This window comes from Colobus angolensis, unplaced genomic scaffold (assembly GCF_000951035.1).
Source record: "Colobus angolensis palliatus isolate OR3802 unplaced genomic scaffold, Cang.pa_1.0 Scaffold132, whole genome shotgun sequence".
NCBI classification, from domain to species: Eukaryota; Metazoa; Chordata; class Mammalia; order Primates; family Cercopithecidae; genus Colobus; species Colobus angolensis.
Window position 1 is genome coordinate 376,637 of NW_012114400.1, and position 23,097 is coordinate 399,733.

At 41.0% G+C, this 23,097-nt stretch overlaps 1 protein-coding gene across 6 annotated transcripts in view; it reads left to right on the forward strand.

The window, feature by feature from the left end:
- The window catches only part of RGL1 (ral guanine nucleotide dissociation stimulator-like 1), a 295,913-nt gene that overhangs the window by 216,173 nt on the left and 56,643 nt on the right, over positions 1-23,097 (forward strand). For all 6 annotated transcript variants that reach the window (XM_011934156.1, XM_011934152.1, XM_011934155.1 and 3 more), the window contains one exon: positions 16,975-17,052. In XM_011934156.1, coding sequence (XP_011789546.1) covers positions 16,975-17,052 — 78 coding nt within the window. The remainder of the gene's footprint in view (positions 1-16,974; positions 17,053-23,097) is intronic.

Here is a 23,097-nt window from a genome sequence, read left to right on the forward strand (position 1 = left end):
TCTTGTTCTTTGTCCATGCTGGAGTGCAGTGGCATAATCATAGCTCACTGCATCCTCCAACTCTGGGGCTCAAGAGGTCAGCCTCAGCCTCCTGAGTTGCTAGGATGGCAGATACATGCCACCATGCCTGGCCAATTTTCAATTTTTACTTATCTGTGTATGTTGGAGATTTTTACTCATTAAGTGAATTAGTATATATAAAAGGCTTAGAACAGTGGCTGGCATATTGAAAGCTCAAAAAATGTAATTCTTATTTCAAAATCAGCACCTATAGATGAATCTATCAAAATCTTTTCAATAGCTTTATAATATTTATTGAATGGGTTATTATATGGATAGATATTTCTCTCCAGTTTTTAATTTTTTTTTTTGAAACGGAGTCTTGCTCTGTCTCCAGGCTGGAGTGCAGTGGCGTGATGTCGGCTCACTGCAACCTCTGCCTCTTGGTTTCAAGCGATTCTCCTGCCTCAGCCTCCCAAGTAGCTGGGATTACAGAAATATGCCACCATGCCCAGCTAATTTTTGTATTTTCAGTAGAGATGAGCCTTCACCATGTTGACCAGGATGATCTTGATCTCTTGACCTTGTGATCTGCCTGCCTCAGCCTCCCAAAGTGCTGGTATTAGACGCGTGAGCCACCGCACCCGGCAAATTTGTTTTTTAAACTTTGTAAACAGTACTGCAAGGAGCATTTTTGAATACATATCTTCTGAATAGTTGCTTGAGAATTCTATAGGATAATTTCATAGAAGAGTCACTAATGGGTCAAAATATATCAGCATTTAAAGATTTGAAAGATAACTGCCAGATTGCACCAATGACATTCCTGTCCACAGAAAACGGGAATGCCTATTTCCTCATTTTCCCCACACACTTGCCAACTGTGGATATTTTCTCTGTACCTTTGAAACTATCTTTACCATGACCTGACCACTGACAAATGATAGTTGTTGTTTTTGAATTTATACTTCTTACATTTATGAGTGAGGTTTAGTGTCTTTTAAAATTCTTACTGGCTGTTTGTGTTTTCTCTGAACTCTGCCTTTTCGTATCCTTTTGCCTGTTTTTTTTTTTTTTTGGACTTTTTTCATCTAATTACTGATCATCTAATTATAACTCTGCATATTAAAGAAATTAGTTTGTTGCTTATCATATGTTAGAAATATTTTTTCTAGTTTTTTCATTCGTTTTAAAAGTTATTTATTAAAATTTTTTATAAAGACATTAACATTTTTGTGTAGTCATATCTATTAGTCTTAAGAAATACCTTTAATAATAAAGTTATATTCCAGTATAAGTAAGGTTATTGACAATAGTGGGTTTTCCCTCAAAGTGGTTTTCTCATAGATGTGTATAGAGTCAGATTACTTGGATCAATGGTTATTAATATGTTAATCTTCAAGAACACTCACAAAATGTCTGTTCTTTGTCATATGTTGATCTGGTTATGATGCTTTGAGCTGCAGCACAGATAGGAAGTTCTGTAGTTTTTTGCATAGCAGTGCTTGACAAAATAAGCCTGGAATATAAACTTGGATTGGTGAGGTATTTCTTTTATAGTTTGTTTGCCTATGTAATAAATCATACCTGTACATAGAAATTGAAAAATTGTATGAATTTTATCTTTTTGGTATTTCATGTTTATAAAAAAATGTAATATGCTGTTGGCAGGCAGTATGAATAGACTGTTCAAAACATTAAAAAACTCCTACAAGTTTACTTTGGAATTGGTAACCTCTTCTATTTATGGGGTGACTATTGATAATAGGCCACAGATGTCCACAGTCAATAAAGGAGTGCACATAAATTCCAGCTCTTCATCCTGAATAGAGGACATATACACACAGGAACTGGAGTGTTTAGTCTATGACTCATGTACATCCAGCTTTTGATATTTTTTAAATCTTTTCTTTGTTCTATTATAGAGGATAGATATTTTTGCTTTTTAAAACACTAACTGGATGACTGACTAACATTGAACATGAATAAAACTGCATTTAATTCAAGCTGTCATGTAAGGTATAACTGAATGGAGAGTTAGGATTTATTTTGTACCATTTGGATGGGCCAAGGCTTGGCCTTGAATTTAATCTCATAAACAGATCCTTTGCTTGCTTCTGAAATGAATGGAATTGACAAGTACTCAATGCCTACACAATACCCAGCTTCTGCAAGACACCATGCGGATGGAATTCAGAAATATGAGACTTGGTTCATGCCTTGACATAGTTTAGAGGTGGATTTACTATGAAGCCACTGGTACTTAACCTCAAGGGGTGCTCACTTGGAGTGCCCTCTGCGTAATTTTATATTCATGATTTTGTATTCTTTTTCTTTGAGAGGATCCCTCAGATTACATATGGCTTCAAATTACATATCCGTAAGACCGGGATCCACCCCTCAGTACTTAATATTTTGCTGCAAAAGATAAAATATTAAGGTTTGCATTTCTGAAACAAGTAGATAACTGCTTGAGATGGTATTAGATGAAGTTCTAACATGTTCTGCAGATGAAACAGGATATAGAAGTTCAGAGAAATAAATCTCATTTATTTAGATTATTCTGCAGAAATCTGGATTTGTTCAAATAAGTACAAACCTCAACATGAATTTCTTCCTTGCTTCATTTCCTACTCACACTTAGATCTTGGACCAGGCTTCAGTCTTGATTAAATGTAACCAAAATGCACATTCTGTGAAACAGTGGGTTCTTAAATTGGTTGTTGAGACTTTTAATGTCTATAATTAAGAGGAAGCAATTACGTTGTGTAAACTTTCCTATTCTGAAGATGAGCATTTGAAATATTATTTTGTCAGTAGAAGATTGTGGTAGACTTGTTTATGGGTCTCTGACATAATTTTAAAAATAATTGCTTTTGGTTTTTTAATAGTAGTTTGCTTATCTGTTGTGAAATTAACACTGAGAAGCTATTACAGCATGTGCTAATCATACAATAATCAGTCGAGAATGGATTGAAGACAGATACTGCAGTATTTATTTCCCACCAGAGAAGCTTATTTGATGTCAAGCTTTGATTTCCCATAAGACTTCTAATAATGTGGCTTTTCTCATATGGAACTGTTCGCTTTCTGGGATTTCTTTTTTATCTTTTGACAGTTTTTTATTCTGCTATAATATGAGCCTTTTGTGATTGGCCAATAGACAGTGGTTTGAGTTCACATATAGCTAATTCCATGTGTTTGCTTTACCCCTTACTTGGGGTGGCCATTTTCCAAGGACCATTGTTTCCTGTGCTTCTCAACATGGCTCAGAGTTCACTGTAGACCACATTGGCCTACTTTTAACCCAAGAGGAAGTTCTTGAATTGTGGGCCAGCAGTTTGTGTTGGGGCTTTGAGATTTTCTTTTATCTAACTTCAAACATACACTTGCTCAGTTAAAAATCTGGCCGGGCGTGGTGGCCCACATCTGTAATCCCAGCACTTTGGGAGGTTGAGGCAGGTGTATCACCTGAGGTCAGGAGTTCGAGACCAGCCTGGCCAACATGGTGAAACCCCATCTCTACTAAAAATATAAAAATTAGCTGGCATGGTGGCAGTCATCTGTAGTCCTATGTACTCGGGAGGCTGAGGCAGGAGAATCGCTTGAACCTGGGAGGCGGAAGTTGCAGTGAGCTAAAATTGCACCAGCCTGGGCAACACAGTAGGACTTGGTCTGAGGAAAAAAAAAAAAATCATCTGTTCTCTCCACCATACCATTTAAACATAAGGGTGTTAGATACTACTGAATATGCCCAACCTCAAATGTAGGTAGAAACCTACTTTAGCTAGTGACCTTCAGTGAGAACCATGAAATGTTTGCACAAATATCTAGAGTTTTCTTCAGATGCTATCACAATAACTCCCTTTTGGGCCATTTCTTCAACATTCCCTCTTTCTGCGACATGTACTCTGTTACCAGAATTAAGCAGAATGTGCTGAGTGCAGTGGCTCACGCCTGTAATCCCAACACTTTGGAAGGCTGAGGTGGGCAGTTCACTTGAGGCCAGGAGTTCGAGACCATCCTGGCCAACAAGGTGAAACCGCGTCTCTACTAAAAATACAAAAGTTAGCTGGGCATGGTGGTGCATGCCTGTAGCCCTAGGGAGGCTGAGGTGGGAGGATAACTTGAGTCTGTGAGGTGGAGGGAGGTTGCAGTGAGCTGAGATTGTGCCACTGCACTCCAGCCTGGGTAACAAAGCGAGACCCTGTCTAAAAGAAAAAAAAAAAGAAGTAAGCAGAATGCCAAGAAGAACCAGAGTAGGGGTTAACTAGGTCTCCAGAAACCTTTGCCAAGCTGATGGCACTCAGGTCACACTGTGGAAAGCACTGAGTGATAGTCTGAATTACTCCCTTAATTTCAAATGAGTTCTCCCAGTGGAGGACACTCAAGGTTTTCAAAGGTTGGAGTCATTTGTAAACACTATGCTTTAAGATTAGCTGACTTAAATTTGCTTGCTTATGTTGCAAAGAAGAGAATAATTCAGTAGGTCTTTGAACTTATTTCTTCTTCCCATGTTTGTTTGCCATGTGTTTTCACAGGCTTTATCTCATTTAGTTCACTTATTTTTACCCCTGTGTTTACAGATTAGAAAATTGTGGCTCAGAAACATTCAATCAGTAAGTAGCAGAGCTAGAATTAAAACCTACGCCTTTCTGACTTGAAAGTTCTTTCCAAGTGTACAATATCACCTTCCTTGATTTGTTAATATCACCTTTAAAGGAACCCTTTTTTGGGAATCCTTCTTAGTCATCCTTTTCACTACTACCTCAAGTGATTTTCCCTGGAAACTGTATTTCCCAAGGGCTCCTCCATTCACATAGTTGTGAGCAGTTCACTTGAGCATCAGTGCTGTTACTCATTTGTCTACTCAAGCAATATTTGTCGGCTCTTTAATGTGTACTATGTACTGTAAAAGGTGCTGTGTGTATAATGGTGGACAAACCTGCTTTCTTCATGCTGAATGTCTAGTGGGAAAGAATAACATTAAACCAGTGTGCAAATACATTTAAATACAATTAAAATTGATAGACCACTGGGAGATAAAAGGTTCTATAACACAGAGTTATAGAGGATATTTTGGAGGGCTGTACCCAAATAAAACTGAATGTTGGCCAGGATCTTAGATGATCACTTAGATCATGGGCCATAAAGGTCATTGCTATGTCTGTATGTTTGGAGTGTTTCTGTGTACTGAATGGGCTCTGGCCAAATGCCTGACCTCGGTCAGCTTTTCCCGAAGGGTCAGGGATAGCAAATGAGAGAGGCATGGGTGAATTTAAGTAAGTATAGTACCACCGTGGGAATAGAAACCTTAAATCCATTCTTTATGTCACCTGGAGTAACATTTTCATATGCAAAACATGACATACCAATAACCAGCAGAATGGAGCTGCCTTTGTTAGTGCAACCAGTTCTTCCACAGTGTAGAGAGGAGTTGATCAGATATAAAGCTTGAAAAATTTCATTTATTTCCAAGGATTTTGTCATAGATGTCAAACAGAGTTTTTCTTTTCAGAATTTTAGGATACATTAAGGGAAAAGCAATTTTTCCTGTCTTTTTTTTTTTAGCCATGAGATTCAGGTTTAAGGCATATAGTATAATGGTTAAGAATATAGGCTTAGGAGTCAGAAAATTTGAATTTTATTCCAGTTTTGTACTCCTTACTTGCTCTGTGGTATTGGGCAGTTGATTTATCTTACTAGCTTCAGTTTTCCTCATCTATAAAATAACAAAAATAACACCTAATTATAGAGTTATTATAAAGTTAAAAGATGATAATAGAGGTAAAATTCTTAGTATAGTGGCTGAAAAATATTAAGTGCTTAAGAGATTACTATTACCTTGTTTTCTTTCTTCATGGCATTTATTATTCTTTGAAATTATCTTATTTATCTTGTTTATTTCTTGACTGTCTTTCCTACTCACAGACCATGGTAGTCTTGTTCATTGCTCTGCCCTCAAAATGGTGCCTGCAGTAGGTGCTTGGGAACTATTTGTCTAACAAATAAATAATGGTTATCATTATTCATGTTTATTCCAAGCAGGTGCTTTGAAAGGTCCAGCAGTGAACATTGCTCAGTCTTTGCCCATGTTTAGTGGGAGAGACAAATAAGTCTATAGACTCGTGTCATCACTGTCAAGGCCATGAGGCTGAATGTGCATTTTTAATGAAAACATTTCCCCCCCTTGGGAGCTGGTAGTTGTGAACCTTCTATAAAAAGCCCATTATACAAATCCATTCAGTTCTCAAATGCTTTCATAGCATGAGAAGCTGGTGTTTTTGAGATGCGTACAATATGTTCCAATTTACTTTTTGTTAAACCTCACTTAAAAATAATTGAATTTTTTATTTAGTGCTGGAATTACACTAGGCACTTGCCAAATATTCCTAGATTCATGCTGGCATGCAGTGCTCATGTTCCTGTACTTCCTTTTCTTTCAGTAAGAGGCAAGGTTTCTAATATCTTTCCTCTCCTCTTCCAGGTCCAAGGAAAGGAAGTTGTCAGCAGAGAGAGCACTGGGAAATATACTAGAAACTGAACCCTCACGAAGGGTCTCTGAGCATCTTCATGTGACTTATGGTCCCAGTGTCGCCTCTAGGGTCGCCATAGGTAACCTACACTGGGACCATAGGTCACCTCTAGGTGCTGGTCTCTTATAGCATGAACACTTACATTAAATCTTGTTACTATGAAACTCATAATTTGATTCTTTTCTAAACTTTTTGTTCTGAGTTATTTATTAATGTTTAACTTCCATCACTTACATAGGAAATGTTTCAAAAAAATTCCATACCTTTCTTTTCATTAATTTTAGTAACCTCCTACAGGGCCAAATGGAAACTAGCAGAGACGGTCATTCATTAAGTCTTTTGTGCCTCCCTGCAACCCACCCATGCATGAAACAGTTGAGATTTAGTGGTTGGTGGCTCCAGGATGCACATCCCATTTATTTACTAGAAAAGCTTTCAGGAAATCTTAACATTGCTTTGCTTCCTTTCTAGCTTAACATACAATCATATTGAATATCCTGACTAGGGTGAGAATTTCTTAGTAAATGAAGGCTGCTATTTAAGATTTTTGTTAGAACAGATGAGTTTAAATAGATTTTCTCTAGGTCTGGGTGTTGATGACTTTCTAGGCAAAAAACCCCAAAAAACTTGGATGGATTACATACACATACACATACACACACACATATATAACAGAACATATATGTAGATATTATATAATATTATATATGTATAAAACCTTAACATATATACATATATATATATATATTTACTGGGAAAAAATAATAACAATGCTAGTCACATTCTGGCTCCAGCCATGCTTCCTAAAGCTGAGTGTGTAGAACAAAACTGAATAGGGCATGATGTCCTGAACAGAACATAAACTCATAATTTGATATTTTTCTAAACTTTTCATTTGTTCTAAGAATTATTTATTAATGTTTAACTTCCATCACTTATATAGGAAATTTTTCAAAATAATTCCATACCATTCTCTTCATTAATTTTAGTAACCCCCCACAGAGCCGAATGGAAACTGGTAGTAGCCAAATGGATACTAGTAGTATCTTGGATTATCTGAGTGAGCCCAGAGTAATCACAAGGGTCCTTAAAAATGTAAAAGATGGAGGCAGAAGACAGAGAAAGAGATACGAGGATGGAAACGGGATCAGATAGATGCTATGTTACTGGCTTTGAAGATGGAGGAAGGGGGCCTTGAGCCAAAGACTGCAGGCAGCCTCTTGAAGCTAGAAAAGAGAATTAAACGGATTCTCTTCTAGAACCTCTAGAAAGGAACGCAGCCCTGACAACACCTTGATTTTAACCCACTTAGACCCTTGTTGGACTTCTGACTTACAGAACTATAAAATAGTAAATTTGTATTGTTATAAGCCACTAAGTTTGTAATAATTTATTCCAGCAACACAGATAAGAAACATAAGAAACAAGGAATTCTTGTCAGGGAGATTGACTCTGAAAAATCTAGTGGCCATAGGCTGAAGGATGTTGAAGGTTGGTGTCCACCCTCATCTTTGTTCTGTTCAGGACATCATGCCCTGTTCAGTTTCAGTCCACACACAGCTCCAGGAAGCATAGCCGGAGCCAGAATGTGATGGGCATTGTTATTATTTTCTCCCTGTAACTATGCCAGTTACTTTGGATTAACCAGAAAAATTTAATCTGGTACTGATTGAGAATTATATCCAACCATAATCACTTGAGGGAAAATGGAAATAAGTTTTTTTCCCTGCTGGGTTGGTGGTCTTTGGTAAATATTTACTTTTGCCAAGTGGACCCAACTCTCACCTGCCAGCACTATGGGAATTCTAGATGGGAACATGTGGCGACTGCAGAGCCTTAGCTTGGGGGATGACAGTGATGGTTTTGTGAAAGTAGACACTGAAGGGATGCTGTCAGAGACTTTGCCTCAGATCATAGCCAGGCTAGCTTTCTTTTCTTGAAATGGGATTTACAGACCTAAGAGATAAAAATGTTTCCATGAAGTAGCTTGTTTTTTTATTTCACTTGGCAAAGGGAGGCAAGGACATGCAATTATCCTTTTTTTGAAAAGAATATAAAATTGCCCAGCAGGTGTTTTTTTTAAAAAGTGTGCTTACATTTGGAGACTACAAAACAAAACTGACAAGAAACTGAAATGTAATGGGTGGTAACTGAGTTAGTAACTGGACAGTTAGGTGATCATTTAAAGCAGTGGTTTTGACCATTTTTCAGTAGCTAGTGGGAGTGATTGATCACAAACCCCTGTAAGAATGTACTAAAACTGTGGACCTTCTCTCTAGAAAAAAGAGAATGTCAGATTTTTTTTCATAAAATTTGGGGACTTCCCAGACTTCTGTAAATTCATCCAGGGACCCTGGGTTATGATCCCCTAGGCAAAGTGTCCCTAGCATGATGACAGGGGATACATAGGCGGTCATTGTGAATCAGAGGCAGGCACTGATCCTAGCTTTATTATAACTGGAGCACAGATCTTAAATGTGGCTCTGAAAAGTAAACCAATCAATTTAACTAACTAAAATTACACTTCATGGTTCATTCAGGTAAATTTAATGGTTTTAGAAAGTATCTTGGGACATCTAAAATGGGAAGATACTGGTGGTTTTGAGTTAATTTGGTTTTTCATATCACTTTTATTTGAAAAATTTTTTTACATTTATTTTTTGTGAACTTAGCCCTTGATAGTGCCATCAGGCCCCTAGTCCTGGGGAACACAATTCTTTTGTCTTTGACCTCTACTAAAGCTAACGGTAAGCACCCGTTTAGATAAATTAATATTATGTTGAGTTTTTGTAAGCTATAGGAGAAAAAGAAAAGTATCCTTGAAAATGAAAGGATGCTATGATACTAAACTCATATTCATTGTATTTGATGTTACAAAGCATGTTTCATAAGATTCTTGAAGAGTTCTGCAATAGCAACTTTTTGTGGTTGGGGAAAACGAGCCACAGGCTTGTACTGATTTGTTAATAATGTATTAATTCATCTTAAACCTGAGAAAAATCTAGACTCATGAACAGAGACTGAGTGCTGCCTCCTCCCTACCCCCATCTACCTGTTTCTTCTGTTGTCCATCACTGTAGCTGTCCATTGCAGTGCACTAACAAGACGTGTTTGCAGTTGGTGGTTTAGCACTGTTGTGAACTAGAAGTGGAAGGAGTAACTACTGATGGGCCACCAAGCTCTGAGTGCAGGAAACAGGCCAGAGAAAAGAAGCGGATGACAGAGGCTTGGAATGGAAAATAGAAGAAACCTTATAGCAAGAGTGTGAGAGCCAACATACTTAAATAATTTTAAATCTGCATGAGATGTAAGTTGTAGCAAGAGAGACCTTTTTTTCTTTCCCTTGGATGAATAGTGTCCTTTTCTTGATCTCCTCTTTAGACAGTTGTGGATTAAGGGCTGGAAGGAAAGGTTATTCACCAGGAAAATGTTATAGCATTTTGTAACTGTCAAGTGGGGCAGAAATATCTGGTACTTTTTTGCTGTTAATGTTGCCTTAAGTATCAGGGACTTAGTATGGAGATAATGTGGACAATGAAAGAACAAGGAAGGTACAGTGTCCTTCACAGCAAAGGCCTAGAGGGGAGGAGGGCAGCTCTTTTTGGGTCTCTAGCTTTTTCTAGTCATGGAAAAATGGCCTAGAGAACTAGCCCTCACAAATGGAAAGCACAGTATAGGGTTCTCGGCTCAGTCTTGTTGGCCCCTTCCTTTCCTTCAAGAGAACAAGGAGTTTTTGCCTTGTTGTTTTTGATCTTTGTCTTTCCCCTTGAATAAGCAACTTCACAGTGGTAACAAGACCTTTCCAAGGTAGGCTTGGTGGCTGTGACCCAGTTCTCAGGTCAGACTTGGCGGAGAGGTGCCTGCCGTGGAGGATATTATTCAGAGTAATTAAAACCACACGTCTTGCTGATCTGTGGATACAGTCCAAAGTCTTCACTAAGGTTTTCACCAGACATCTGCAGGCTATTTCACCCATGTCATTCTCTGGAGTCAAGGTTGGCTTCTGAACATTTTTTTCATACCTGACCTGTGTTCTTTTGGGTCAGTTACAGAAAAATGCCTAAGATGTTCTGAGGCCAGCGTTTATTAGAAAAGATTCCCAGGAGTCCTTGAGTCAGCAGCTTCATGTGAGGTCTCTCTTTCCTTTACTTCCTCCTTTCTATTCTTTCACTATCCCCAGTAAAGTACCTCCTTCCCAACTCTTCCCGCCCCAGCCTTTCTTTTATTCATGGTAGAAGAGGGTATGTGTTAATTCATTTAGCAAATATTTATTGTCTACTTTGTGCAGGCTCTATTCCAGGCTCAGTAGAAGTAGCAGTAAGCAAGATAGAAGAGTAAAACCAGAGTCCTTGCCACAGCCTACCAGGCCGTCAGGATCTGTCCTTGTCACCTCTATGCCTCATTTTCTATTCACGCTCACTCAGCTCTGCTCCTCCTTGGCCTCTTAATGTTTCTTAGAAACATCCTCCCGCCACTCTTCCAAGGCCTTTGCAGTGGCTCTTCGGACTGCTTAGAAGGCTCTTTCCCTGGAGATCTGCAGGGCCCACATCCTCACTTTCTAGAGAGTTTACTTTGTTTTCACATTCACATTGGGCCTTCCCCAAATACCCAACCTCTGGCCCTCTGTTATACTGGCTCACCGTGACCTACTTTATTTCTCTCCATTGTGCTTTTCACTCTCTGACTTAGTATATATTAACTAATTATTATTGTTTGTCTCCCCCACACTATGATGTATACTCCATGAAAACAGAGACTTTGGTTTGTTTGCTGCTGTATCCTCAATGTCTAGAATAGTACCTGTACATAGTCCTTAGTAAATAATCTTCATTGAATGAGGACTAAATGAGTGAAAGAATGAATGATGGAATAAATGAATGAAAGGCTCACTATAGCTTGTATGGTAGGGTAGTGATTCAGAGGCTGGTTGCTGAATTCTGACTGTCGTGGCTGAAATCCCTGCTGCACGTATTAGTTGTATCTTTGAGGGCATGTTACTTAATTTAAGCCTTGTGGGCCTCATTTTTCTCATCTGTAGAATAGCAATAAGAATAACACCACTCTGGCCGGGCGCGGTGGCTCAAGCCTATAATCCCAGCACTTTGGGAGGCTGAGATGGGCGGATCATGAGGTCAGGAGATCGAGACCATCCTGGCTAACACGGTGAAACCCCGTCTCTACTAAAAAAGTACAAAAAAAATTAGCCGGGCGAGGTGGCGGGCGCCTGTAGTCCCAGCTACTCGGGAGGCTGAGGCAGGAGAATGGCATAAACCCGGGAGGCAGAGCTTGCAGTGAGCTGAGATCCAGCCACTGCACTCCAGCCTGGGTGACAGAGCGAGACTCCGTCTCAAAAAAAAAAAAAAAAAAAAGAATAACACCACTCTATAGAATTATAGAACTAAACCAAGCAGTCACATAAAGCCCTTAGCACAGTGCCTGGCATATAGGAAGTTCCCAATAATTATTAACTTCTATTATTATTGGATCATTTGCCAGAATCAAGCAGAGCCTGAGAGATTCTTTAGGATCACCCCCCTTCTGATCTGGTGTTACTGAGACTTTCCTGTTGGGGAGCAAAGGTTATCAAGGGCCCCCACTAAAGAGACTGTCCCTGAGTACAAGTTTATCTAAGGGTTTCTTTGAACCACAGATACACCTGGTCCTCCCCTTCAAACACATATAAAACATTTCATCTTACCAGATAGGCTACAAAGAATACAGACATTCTCTCTGGAAATAATTGTTTCCTGTTTAAATATTTAAGAACCAGTTAAACATTGTACTGGTTTTTTCTTTCCCTTTTCTATTACTTTTTAGGCTGCAGTAAATAATTGCTTAAGGCTACACTTTAGGAGACATTTGTAAATTTTTCTTTTGCCTTGTGATAACAGAGAAAAGCATGTCAAAAGTCATTCTGACAATTTGTATTTTAAGTTTTATGAGTTACCATTTAAAGAAGAGCAGTTGGTCATTGGTAAGCCTTCTTAAGAGGTTGGAGCTTTGATCTTAAATCCTAGGGAGGCTTTGTAGAAATTGGACACGACATTGTTGACAGGTTTGTCAGTAGCTATTCTACGGCCATTAATTAAACACACACACTCATACACACACTTTATTTACTACCCTGGAATAAGTGAATTGAACTTGGCTTTGATTTTTTTTTTTTTTTTTTTTAGGGGGGGTTTCCCTCTGTCGCCCGGGCTGGAGTGCAGTGGCCGGATCTCAGCTCACTGCAAGCTCCGCCTCCCGGGTTTATGCCATTCTCCTGCCTCAGCCTCCCAAGTAGCTGGGACTACAGGCGCCCGCCACCTCGCCCGGCTAGTTTTTGTATTTTTAGTAGAGACAGGGTTTCACCGTATTAGCCAGGATGGTCTCGATTTCCTGACCTTGTGATCTGCCCGTCTCGGCCTCCCAAAGTGCTGGGATTACAGGCTTTGATTTTTGATGGGAAGCTATGAGAGGGTCCAGGAAAACATCAAAGGAACCTTCTTAATCTAGTAGGACTGACTCTCAAAGGACCTAGCCTGAACATTAAAGAGTTCTGGATCTCAACACTAGTTTCTTTTCTGTAAAACACTAATTCTCCTTAATGACAAGAAAGGTGCAAGGATGGCCTGGCATGTTGACTTATGCCTGTAATCCCAGCACTTTGAGGGGCCAAGACGGAAGGATCACTTGAGCCCAGAAGTTCGAGACCAGCCTGGGCAACAGAGTGAGATCTCATCTCTATAAAAAATAAAAAAATTAGCAAGGCATGGTGGCATGCATCTGTGGTCCCAGCCTCTCAGGAGCCTGAGGTGGGAGGCTTGCTCAAACCTAGAAGGACAAGGCTACAGTGCGCCATGACTGTGCCACTGCATTCCAGTCTGGGTGAGAGAGTGAGACCCTGTTTGAATGTGCAAACAAAAACAAGTAAGAAAGGTGCAGGGGCAAATAATCATCTCCATTCCAGTCCTTCAAGTTCCACAAGGTTACAGGCTCTTTCCTTTTATCTCACTTATAAAAGACTTCTTTGGAATAGTGTATATATTTTTGTTTCTCACTTTAATAGTTTTTACCTTTAAGATCTCAACTCTAACATCTTAAAACTTTTTTTCTTTTTAATTGTAGATTTTTGGAATAATCACAGCTATCTTAAAATGTTTATGCTCCGAACCCCTTAGAAATGGGGCTTGACACTTGTAGAAGCATAAATAAGGCCAGATGATGCCTTTGCAGAGGCAAATCTGAACCTAGTAGTTGGGAGGTCCATTACTGTGTCTGCTGCTGAAACCCCAAAAGAGCACTGACAACAAGTAGCCATCACATGCCTGTTGGGTGCCAGGCACTAAAGAGTTGGGTGCCAGCTCTAAGGAGTAGTGAGCAAAAAGAAAATATCCTGCTCTGCTGGAGTTTATTTTCTAATGTACAATTAACACAACAACAAAATTAGCTATACAGTATATCAGAAGGTGTTAAAAGCCATAGAGAAAAGTAAAGGAGGGAAGGGCTGATGTTACAGTTGGTTTGTATTCTAAATAGGGCGGTCTGGGAAGGCCTCACTGATAAAGTGATACCTGAGCAAAGACCTGAGGAGCTGAGAGAGTGAACGCTTGGCACAGGTGTGGGAGGAGGCAGCAGCAGGCACAGATTTGGAGGCAGGAGGATGCCCAGTGTGTGGGTGGAGCAGGGAGGAGGCTGTTGAGGCTGGAAAGGGAGTGAGGGCTGAGGAATTGTAGGAGGTGTGGGAGGAGGTCTCCTCAGATCATTTAGGGCCTTGTGAGACACATAGGACTTTGGCCTTTTCTCAGAGTGAGATGGGAGTCATGGGAGGGTTTCTCTCTTTTTCTTTTTTTTCTTCTTTTTCTTCTTTTTTTTTTTTTGTTTGTTTTGGTTTTAAGAGACAGGATCTTGCTATGTGTTGCCCAGGCTAGACTTGAACTCCTGGGCTCAGGAGATCCTCTTGCCTCAGCCTCTTGAGTAGCTGGGATTGCCCCTCTGATCCCAATTGCGAAAGCATAGCCACTCTGGTAGCCAGGAAAAATACTTCTGTGGTCTTCTGAGCCATTTCTCAGAAGATGCTACCATCTTCTGAGCGAGAACTTGGCTCACCAGTGTAAGTTACTTAGTTTTTCTTGACACTATCTCATTACACGTTTGGTATCACATTCTGGGGAGGAACTGTGATAGGTGTTGGTGCCATCCAAACCTGCACCTCAGCTCCGAGTCTGAAGAATGCAGGAAAAGAGCAGAAGAGAGGAGAAACTAAAGCAAAGATAAAGAATAGAGAGATCTGGGAACTTTTAGTACAAATCACTTTGAAAAGAGGACTATCAGGAGCAGTAAAATGTGTATCTTTCCGTGGTGTTTTCCCTTTTTATATCTACCTTTCATAGCTTCCAGTTGAAAGGTAAAAAGATGTGATATTTCCGCAGTAACTGGAGTGGGAATTAATGGACTAACATGGAATGTAACAAAAACAAAGGTTGAATCCTACATTTAGTCATTGAGAGATGGCAAGAGAAGAGTTTATGGATCCTTCTAGTCAGATACATAGAAGATACAGTGGCTTTCCAAGATCCCACTCCTGATTGCACCCATGGTAATCTCTCCTACTTAAATAAACCACCAAGCCTGCTGCGTGAGAGAGCATGAGGACATAGTTTGCTATGATGTTGGCCAAGGATAGAGCTGAAAAAAATCTCAGTCTGTTTATTTATTAGGAATCTTGTTTTCCATCCTTGCCTTGCTCACGTGGGGTTGAGTAAATCTTAATCTGAGTTCTTATCTCAGGAAGAGCAAAGGATAGCCCTGGAAACCTTCTAAATAGCAGGTGCAGAACAGAATGAAGAGCAAAAGAGAGGGTGGAGACCAGTGGAAAATATCTTTGGGAGGCCAAAAAATCCATAAGGCTGATGAACTAGAGAAAGGAGCAGGTGGATGGGTGAGCTGGTGCCTAAGGGCGCAAACTGGAACCTACCGGGATGGGATGATAGGGAGACCAGATGGACTGGCATTGGGTCAAACCAGATGGTGGGCTTTTATTTTTAAAAGGATTTGTAAGTCATAGAAACAAGGAACCATAAGAGTACTGGGGCCTTTAATCCCATTAGTAGAGAACAAAAGTGTGCTCTTGGCCGGGCGCGGTGGCTCAAGCCTGTAATCCCAGCACTTTGGGAGGCCGAGACGGGCGGATCACGAGGTCAGGAGATCGAGACCATCCTGGCTAACAGGGTGAAACCCCATCTCTACTAAAAAATACAAAAAAAACTAGCCGGGCGAGGTGGCGGTCGCCTGTAGTCCCAGCTACTCGGGAGGCTGAGGCGGGAGAATGGCATAAACCCGGGAGGCGGAGCTTGCAGTGAGCTGAGATCCGGCCACTGCACTCCAGCCCGGGCGACAGAGCAAGACTCCGTCTCAAAAAAAAAAAAAGTGTGCTCTTTAAAAATGTAAACTCATCAGTTATTGAATTTATCAAAACTTTGGGACAGACAACTCACTTGTGAAACTCCAAGGAATCTCTGGATTCTGTGTTGATGGAAGGAGAAACTGAAGAAATAGTCTAGGCATTATAAGTTAATTAAAGATTCCTCCTTAATAATTTAATGTGCATTTACTAAGTTTACATTCCAAACCAAACAAAATATGATATATTTGTATGAAATAGGCTGGCTCACATGTGGAGTTGGGAAAACAGCTAGCAGTATAAGTAGGGACTGATGAATTATTGAGTAAATTTTGAATTGGCAATGAGAAAACTTGTAAAATTTAAGCACCTATTGCTTTCCCAAAAATCAGACCCCTGTACCCCACCTCCCCAGTTGCTGTGTCTAGAGCAACCTGGCCTTAGTATAGCTACAGCTGCTCTCCTGGTTGCTAAGACATGAGAGCCTTTACTATAGTCCTTATCTCTATCCCAGCCTTAATTTTAGGGTCCAGAGTTGTTTCCATAATCCCGCTACAACAGGACTTATTTTCAAGGAGACCAGACTCTTAAGTGTAGCCTGGAGCCATCAGTTTGTGCTCCTGTGTGGCATGAGTGTGGATGCTGTGCTTGCATAGACATGCAGAGGGGTTGGACAGGCATGCAGGTGGGTTTGGTGTGCTACAGAGTTCATGAGGAGTCTGCCTTCTTCATATCATGTAATAGCCGATTCTCCTGCTGAGAGGAACACTCTAATGTAGTCTAAAAAAGTCAATAAATGTTAAGTGTTAATATCAAGAGAAAGTTTTAAGTAGCGTGATTGGTTGTTAAATGACTTTTCTGTTTAGAATATGCAGATATATCCATTAAGTAGCCATCAATAATACTGCATCATTTTCAATGCTATTTCATAGATATATATTTCCTTAATTACTTCTGAAAAGTATAACTGTCACTTTGTAGTCGAAGTTGAATAGAGTTGCTTTCCAACACCACTGACCGTTTTTGCTTGCCTGTTCATTGTTATCTCTAAAGGTATGGAAACCTGACAAGTCCAAACTGTGAAGAAGATGGAAGCCAAAGTTCATCAGAGTCCAAAATGGTGATCAGGAAGTGAGTCTCCCTTTTCTTTGCATTCTAAGCTCTCAGTCAAGACAATATCTTAAAGTAGTTTAGTACAGTATTTTATTCCTTTGAATGTTGCCATGATTTTTTTCCGTAACGCATACAGAGGCTTATTTTTTGATTACCTAACAATATTCATTTATGTATCCGGTGGAAGTATCTTAAGTAACCACTGTCTGCCAGGCATTGTGCTAAGGTATACAAAACAAACAAGTGAACAAAACAAATGAACAAAATAAACAGTCCCAGCTTATAAAAAGTGTGTATTTTACCAGAAAGAGACAGAGAATACACACAAAAAAGTGAAGAAGAATGAAGCAGGGTCTGAGGGCTGGAGCGTTTGGTTACGTGTAGGGTGCCCGGATTGAGCTGTCTAGTCTGTTGGCATTGGAGCATGCCGGAATGAGGTGTGCCCTGAGTCTTGCAAATAGCCAGGCAGACAGACCTCGGGAAAGGCTCTGACGCAGGAGCAGTGTTTGAGAAACAGCAGGGAATTGCATGTGGCTGGAGTGCAAGCTAGGGGATGAGCACTGTGAGGTGGGGCAGGAAGGTGGCCACTCACAAGGGGACTCATAGGAACTTGGGGAAAGATGTTGAATTTGATTCTGAGGAAGGTAAGAAGCACTTAAAAGGTTTTGAGAAGAGTGCTGTGACCTGACATATCTTAAAAGACCTGCTGTGGCTCTGTGTCCGGAAAGTAGCCTGTGGCAGTGCGGCTGGGGGCAAGGGTGGGAGCAGGGAGCCTGGTCAGGACCCTCCCAGGAGTCCAGATGAGGGCTGCTGGTGGTGCGGGCTGGAGCAATAGCAGTGAAGGCAACCAGCCTTTGCAGAGATCTTCCAAGTGTCAGTGGCAGGACGAGCTGGAGTGCATGGGCTGTGTGAGAGAACAGGAGAAGCCAGATGCTTCCCAGGGTTGCGGTTTGAGCAGCGGAGAGACAGAACCTTGGCTTTATAAAACATGGAAGATCCAGGGAGCAGGATTAATGGGGAGTGTGTATCAGAAATTTAGTCACAGACTTTGAGGTAATTAGCTCGGTCTAGATTTCAGGGAGAGGCATGGAATGGAGGTATAAATTTGGATGTCCTTAGTTTATACATGGTATTTAAAGCTATGAGACTGGATGTGGCTTCCTGGGAACTAAGGGCAGCTATCTGCTTAGCTAATAGAGGAGAGAAGATCCAGACACTGAGCCTGGTTCACTGGGTGTTTAGAGTTAGGGAAGTAGAGCGTCTGGCAGAGGAGACTGGAACAGAGCAGCTTTGGGGAAGGATGGGGGAGGGGAAAAAAGAAGAAGTTGTGTCCCAGAAGACAAGCCAAAGAAAGGATTTCAGGGAGGGAGTGACCAGTGCCTTCCAGTGCTGCCCATAAGAGTGTGAGGGTCTGAAAAGTGACTCCTCCTTTGAAGTGCTGCGGTCTTTGGTGACTTGACAAGTGCAATTTGGTGGATGGAAAGGTGGGCAAGAGAGAATGAAGGGGACGAAGTGGGGACAGTGAGGCTTGTTAGAGGAGGAGCTTTGCTGCAAAGGGGAATAGAGAAATGGATGGAAGGTGGGTTTTTTTTCGGTTGTGTATGTGTTTTTTAAAAGATGGAAGGTATTTTATGCTGATGAGAATGTTCTATGAGAAAACATTGGTGGTGCAGGGGTGGGGGCCACTGTGGGGCTGATGTTCTTAAGTAGATGGAATGTGCACCTGGGTGCCTAAAGCCACTAATGTTAAATATTCATTTTGGGGCCAAAAGTCTGGGGGGTATCCTGTGGAATTTTTAACTCCTTGAAGAGTTACTGATAGACTTCTTTCTTCCGGAGCTAGGGATGTGAAAGTAGAAAGCTGAGTATCTTTTTTAAATCCTGAGTTAGGGTCTATGTAGTTTTGCAGTTTTATTCAATGGATCATAATTTTCCAGAAAACCAGACGTACCAGTGTAGGTATTTGAATGTCAAGCACAAGGTACGGTGGGAGGAACAATTCTTTTGTTTTTAGAAGGGCTTGGGGAAGGCCTCTTGGAGGAGGTTACCTTTGATCTGGGCCCTGAAGGATGATGGAGATTTTGTTGGTAGAGCCGTCCGGGTATAGGGAACAGTAGGACCAAACTGGGGAAATGCAATGTTCATGGAATTTTGGGGAACAACACAGAATTGGTGTGGCTGCTGCATAGAGTACATGTTAGGTGAGAGGGGAGTCAGTGGAGCTGAAGCTAGGTTAGACTTACTTCATGAAGGGCATTAATTTCTTGCAGGAGAGTTTGAACTTTCCCTGGTAAGCAGTGGGCAGTCAGCAGTAATGAATTTTTATAGGAGGGAAACAATATAATCTAAAAGGTGTTTTTTTTTCAGAATGGGTTAGACATAGAGCCTTCTCGCTCACGGTGTGACCGTGGACCTACAGCATCAGCATCTCCTGGGTGGGAGCTTGTGAGAAATGCAGACTCTCAGGCCCCACTCAGACCTAATGGATTAGAATCTGCATTTTAACAAGATTCTCAAGTGATTCCTAAGCACTTTAGAGTTTTGAGAATCATAGGATTCTATGAAAACTCACTAAGATAATGATTTTTTAGAAGAGCCTTTTTATAATGGACATTCTGGAGCATATACAAAAAGAGAGATACTGTAAGAATTGAGTGTAATCTAGACTTGTGAGCAGATTCAGAAATAGACATGCTATTATGCACATATTTTGGAACTCAGTCCAATCTAGAGCTACCATTCAATTAGCCACCTGACCACTCCGAGGAGAGTCACAATCTGAAAAATATCCAGAGCTGGCCTGGCACGGTGGTTCACGCCTGTAGTCCAAACACTTTGGGAAGCCCAGGAGGGAGGATCACTTTAAGGCAGGAGCTCAAGACCAGCCTGGGCAACATAGTGGGACCCTGTCTCTACAGAAATTTTTAAAACAATTTGCTGGGTGTGGTGGCACATGCCTGTAGTCCCAGTTACTTGGGAGGCTGAGGCAGGAGGATTGCTTGAGCCTGGGAGGTTGAGGCTACTGTGAGCCATGATTGTGCCACTGTACTGCAGCCTGGGCAACAGAGTGAGTGAGACCTTGTCTTAAAAAATAAATAATAATAATAATAATAATAAAATATCCAGAGCTGCTCTGTCCCATGAGGTGTTTTGAGATAAAATAGATTTTTTGGAAAGTAGCAGTTAAGAAAATTGTACCCTGGATATGAAGAGTCATGTTCATTCTTTTAAAGTCTTATTCGAATTCGTTGTATACCAGGAACACTAATGTGAATGAAACTCCAAGCTAAGCTGTTTTAAAGGGTTTTAGAATTTTGGCATATAAGGGCTTAACAAAGAGCTTCACACAGAACTCCCCTGAGGGGTGCATCCTCTGGGGACAATGGCCCTTTCCTAAAGTCTCACAATAACTTGGTGGAAAGTTCTTGACCCTTTTCCTCAGACTGAGTTGCCTTTTAAAAAATTATGCCTGATGAAAATATGCCACTTTATCTTATAATGGGTTGCTCTGTCCTACAGATTCTGGAATGTTAAAATCCCTCCTTACGGGTGACCTCTTTTTTCCTTCCATTTCCCTTTTTTCTCTCTGTCACTGTTTTTTCCCCACATGTTTTATTGTTTTTCATCTCACTTCACTATTATTTTTTGTCTCTCTTTTTCTGAAACTATCCTTCTCCTGATCATTTCTGTGCCTAGATAGGGTTTACTGCTTTGTCTTTGTCTTTGTGAGAGGAAATCAGGGAAGCACCTTCTCCCATCTGTATGTAATGTATTGTAAATTTCCTGGTCATCCCAGACCTCTGGCATCTGACTTGCAGCAATGATTGAGGGCTTCCTGATGACCCGTAGATGTGTAGGAGGTATGGCAGTGGTTCTCAACAGGGCGACTGTTATCCTCCAGGGGACATTTGCCAATGCCCTGCAGAAGTTTTGGTTGTCTCAACTTGGTGGGGGGATGCTATTAGCAACTCATGGGTAGAGGCCAGGGATGCTGCTAAACAGCCTAGCAGGTGAAAGGTTCTTGTATCGGTTCGAACCCTAAGAGCGCGCCAACAGACAACACGAGGCGGTGTGGAGCAACACGCTGTTTTAATGTGCGCCCGGGTGCAGGTGGGCTGAGACCTAAAATGGCATCAGCCCCAAGTGAGGATGGGACAGGGGTTTTATAGTCTTCTGTAAACAGGAAGTATCCCAGTCTGATGTGACTACTACATAGTACCCGGATGGCCTCTTTGTCGGTCTTCAGTGGTACGTGTCTTCCGGGCAGGGTAGGTGTCTTCCAGCCAGGGTAGGTGTCTTCCGGCCCGCTCTCTTCCTGCTTCTGCTATCTTGCTGATGCGTGCTGCTGGTGCAAGTGGCCTTAAGCCTTGGGACTGGGCCTGAGAAGGGAGGAGTTACTCATCCCTTCAAGCTTTCAGGCCCAGGAGAGAATCTTTCAGCATGTACAAAGTAACTCTCCTCCACCCTAACAAGGAATGATCTGACCTTAAATGTCAATAGTGCCTAAGTAAGAAACCCTGCTATATAGTGTTGAGGCTCTGGTTCTCAAGTGAAACTGTCTTTATGAATACCGAGTGTATATAAAAATAGGAGCAGGCCTATTTGGAAATTTCTTTATTTGTGTCCCTTCTTATAAGCAGCTGAATCAAATGTGGAAGTAATCCAGAGGCAGCCACATGGAGAGGGAAAGGCCCTGGTGAAGGAGCCTGGAGAACTCCCATCCCACTCCTTCTCTATCACTCTGTCACTTACCAGTCATCTGACCTTGGCTTAGTCACTTCACCTCCCTTTGTTTCAGTTTCTTCACCTGAAAAGTGAGTGCTTGGAATAAATGCTCCCTGAGGTCCTTTTAAGTTTGGTAATGTCTGAGATAAAATTTATTTAGCTTTTTCTTTCTCTCTTAAAAAATGAAAATGAGTAACAGAAACAGAGATATGGTCCACACAGCATAGTGGACTTTTGAGAGTATGGTACCTTCGACCACTTTTCTCTGTTGGAAAGTGTGTCACCAGTTTTGAAGAGATAGGAAGAAACACATACACAAGCTTTGTTATTAGTCATGACATCACAGTTGCTCACTGGGGTCATGAATAAAGAGCTGAGCTAAAGCATTGTCTTGTGGGAGTAAGGCAAGGAGTGGCAAAATGCCCATTGTTTTCTTTTGCTATGAATCTGTTCTCTTGTGATTTCAGGTGGAAAACCGACAGCAGGAATCCAATGACATTCAAGAAGTAAACATCCTGTTTAGTGCAGTTGCCTTGAGTTTTGCAGACCTGGGTGGAGGAGGGGGTCGGGACAGGGACTCACTATTGGTTTTAACCATGAGCAGAAAAATACCCAAATATTGTTTGTTTTTCCGTTTTTGCTGTAAAGCAAAGAGCAACCCTTACATTTTATGCAGGCTCCCAAGTACCAAATACAATCTTTCCTGTATTTCCAAATATGGATTTAAACCTTTAAGAGGGTAAAAGAACTTTAAAGAAGGCAAATGTGGAAATACAGATGAAGCATTCAAGATGAAAAATTGGTTTCTGATGTCTTGGACCACAACCAACTAGTGTTCTTCATGCATTTAAAAAAGTATCAGATTGTGCAGGCACTCCCACATGCTGAGTACTTGTAATTCCAGTCCAGAGTTCAGGCTTTGTACAATGTCAGGACCCTCTAAAGTTATCTGGCTAAAACAAGAATGTCTTCAGTTGCAAAGGTTTCAACTTCCAAGGCTTCTGGATGTTGGAATCTTTGCCTCACGGTGATTTCTGATGTTAGGGCTAGACTGATTATATAAGGTATGCCACATTTATTTCTACGATCCCTAAACTGGCCACTATTTATCAATTAGGAAACTCACTTTCTATGACAGAAGAAAACATTTCTGCCTATATTCATTCTACCTCTGCCCTTTTCCTGCTGACACTTTTACACGATAAAATGCTGTCTTTTTAAATAAAATATGAACCAGATGGAAAAAGCAAATTGTCTCTAGGGCAGATTTATTACAGTCATTGAATTCAGAAGTGAAGAGAATGTAAAGAAGGGATATTAACCATATAGAGCTTTTAC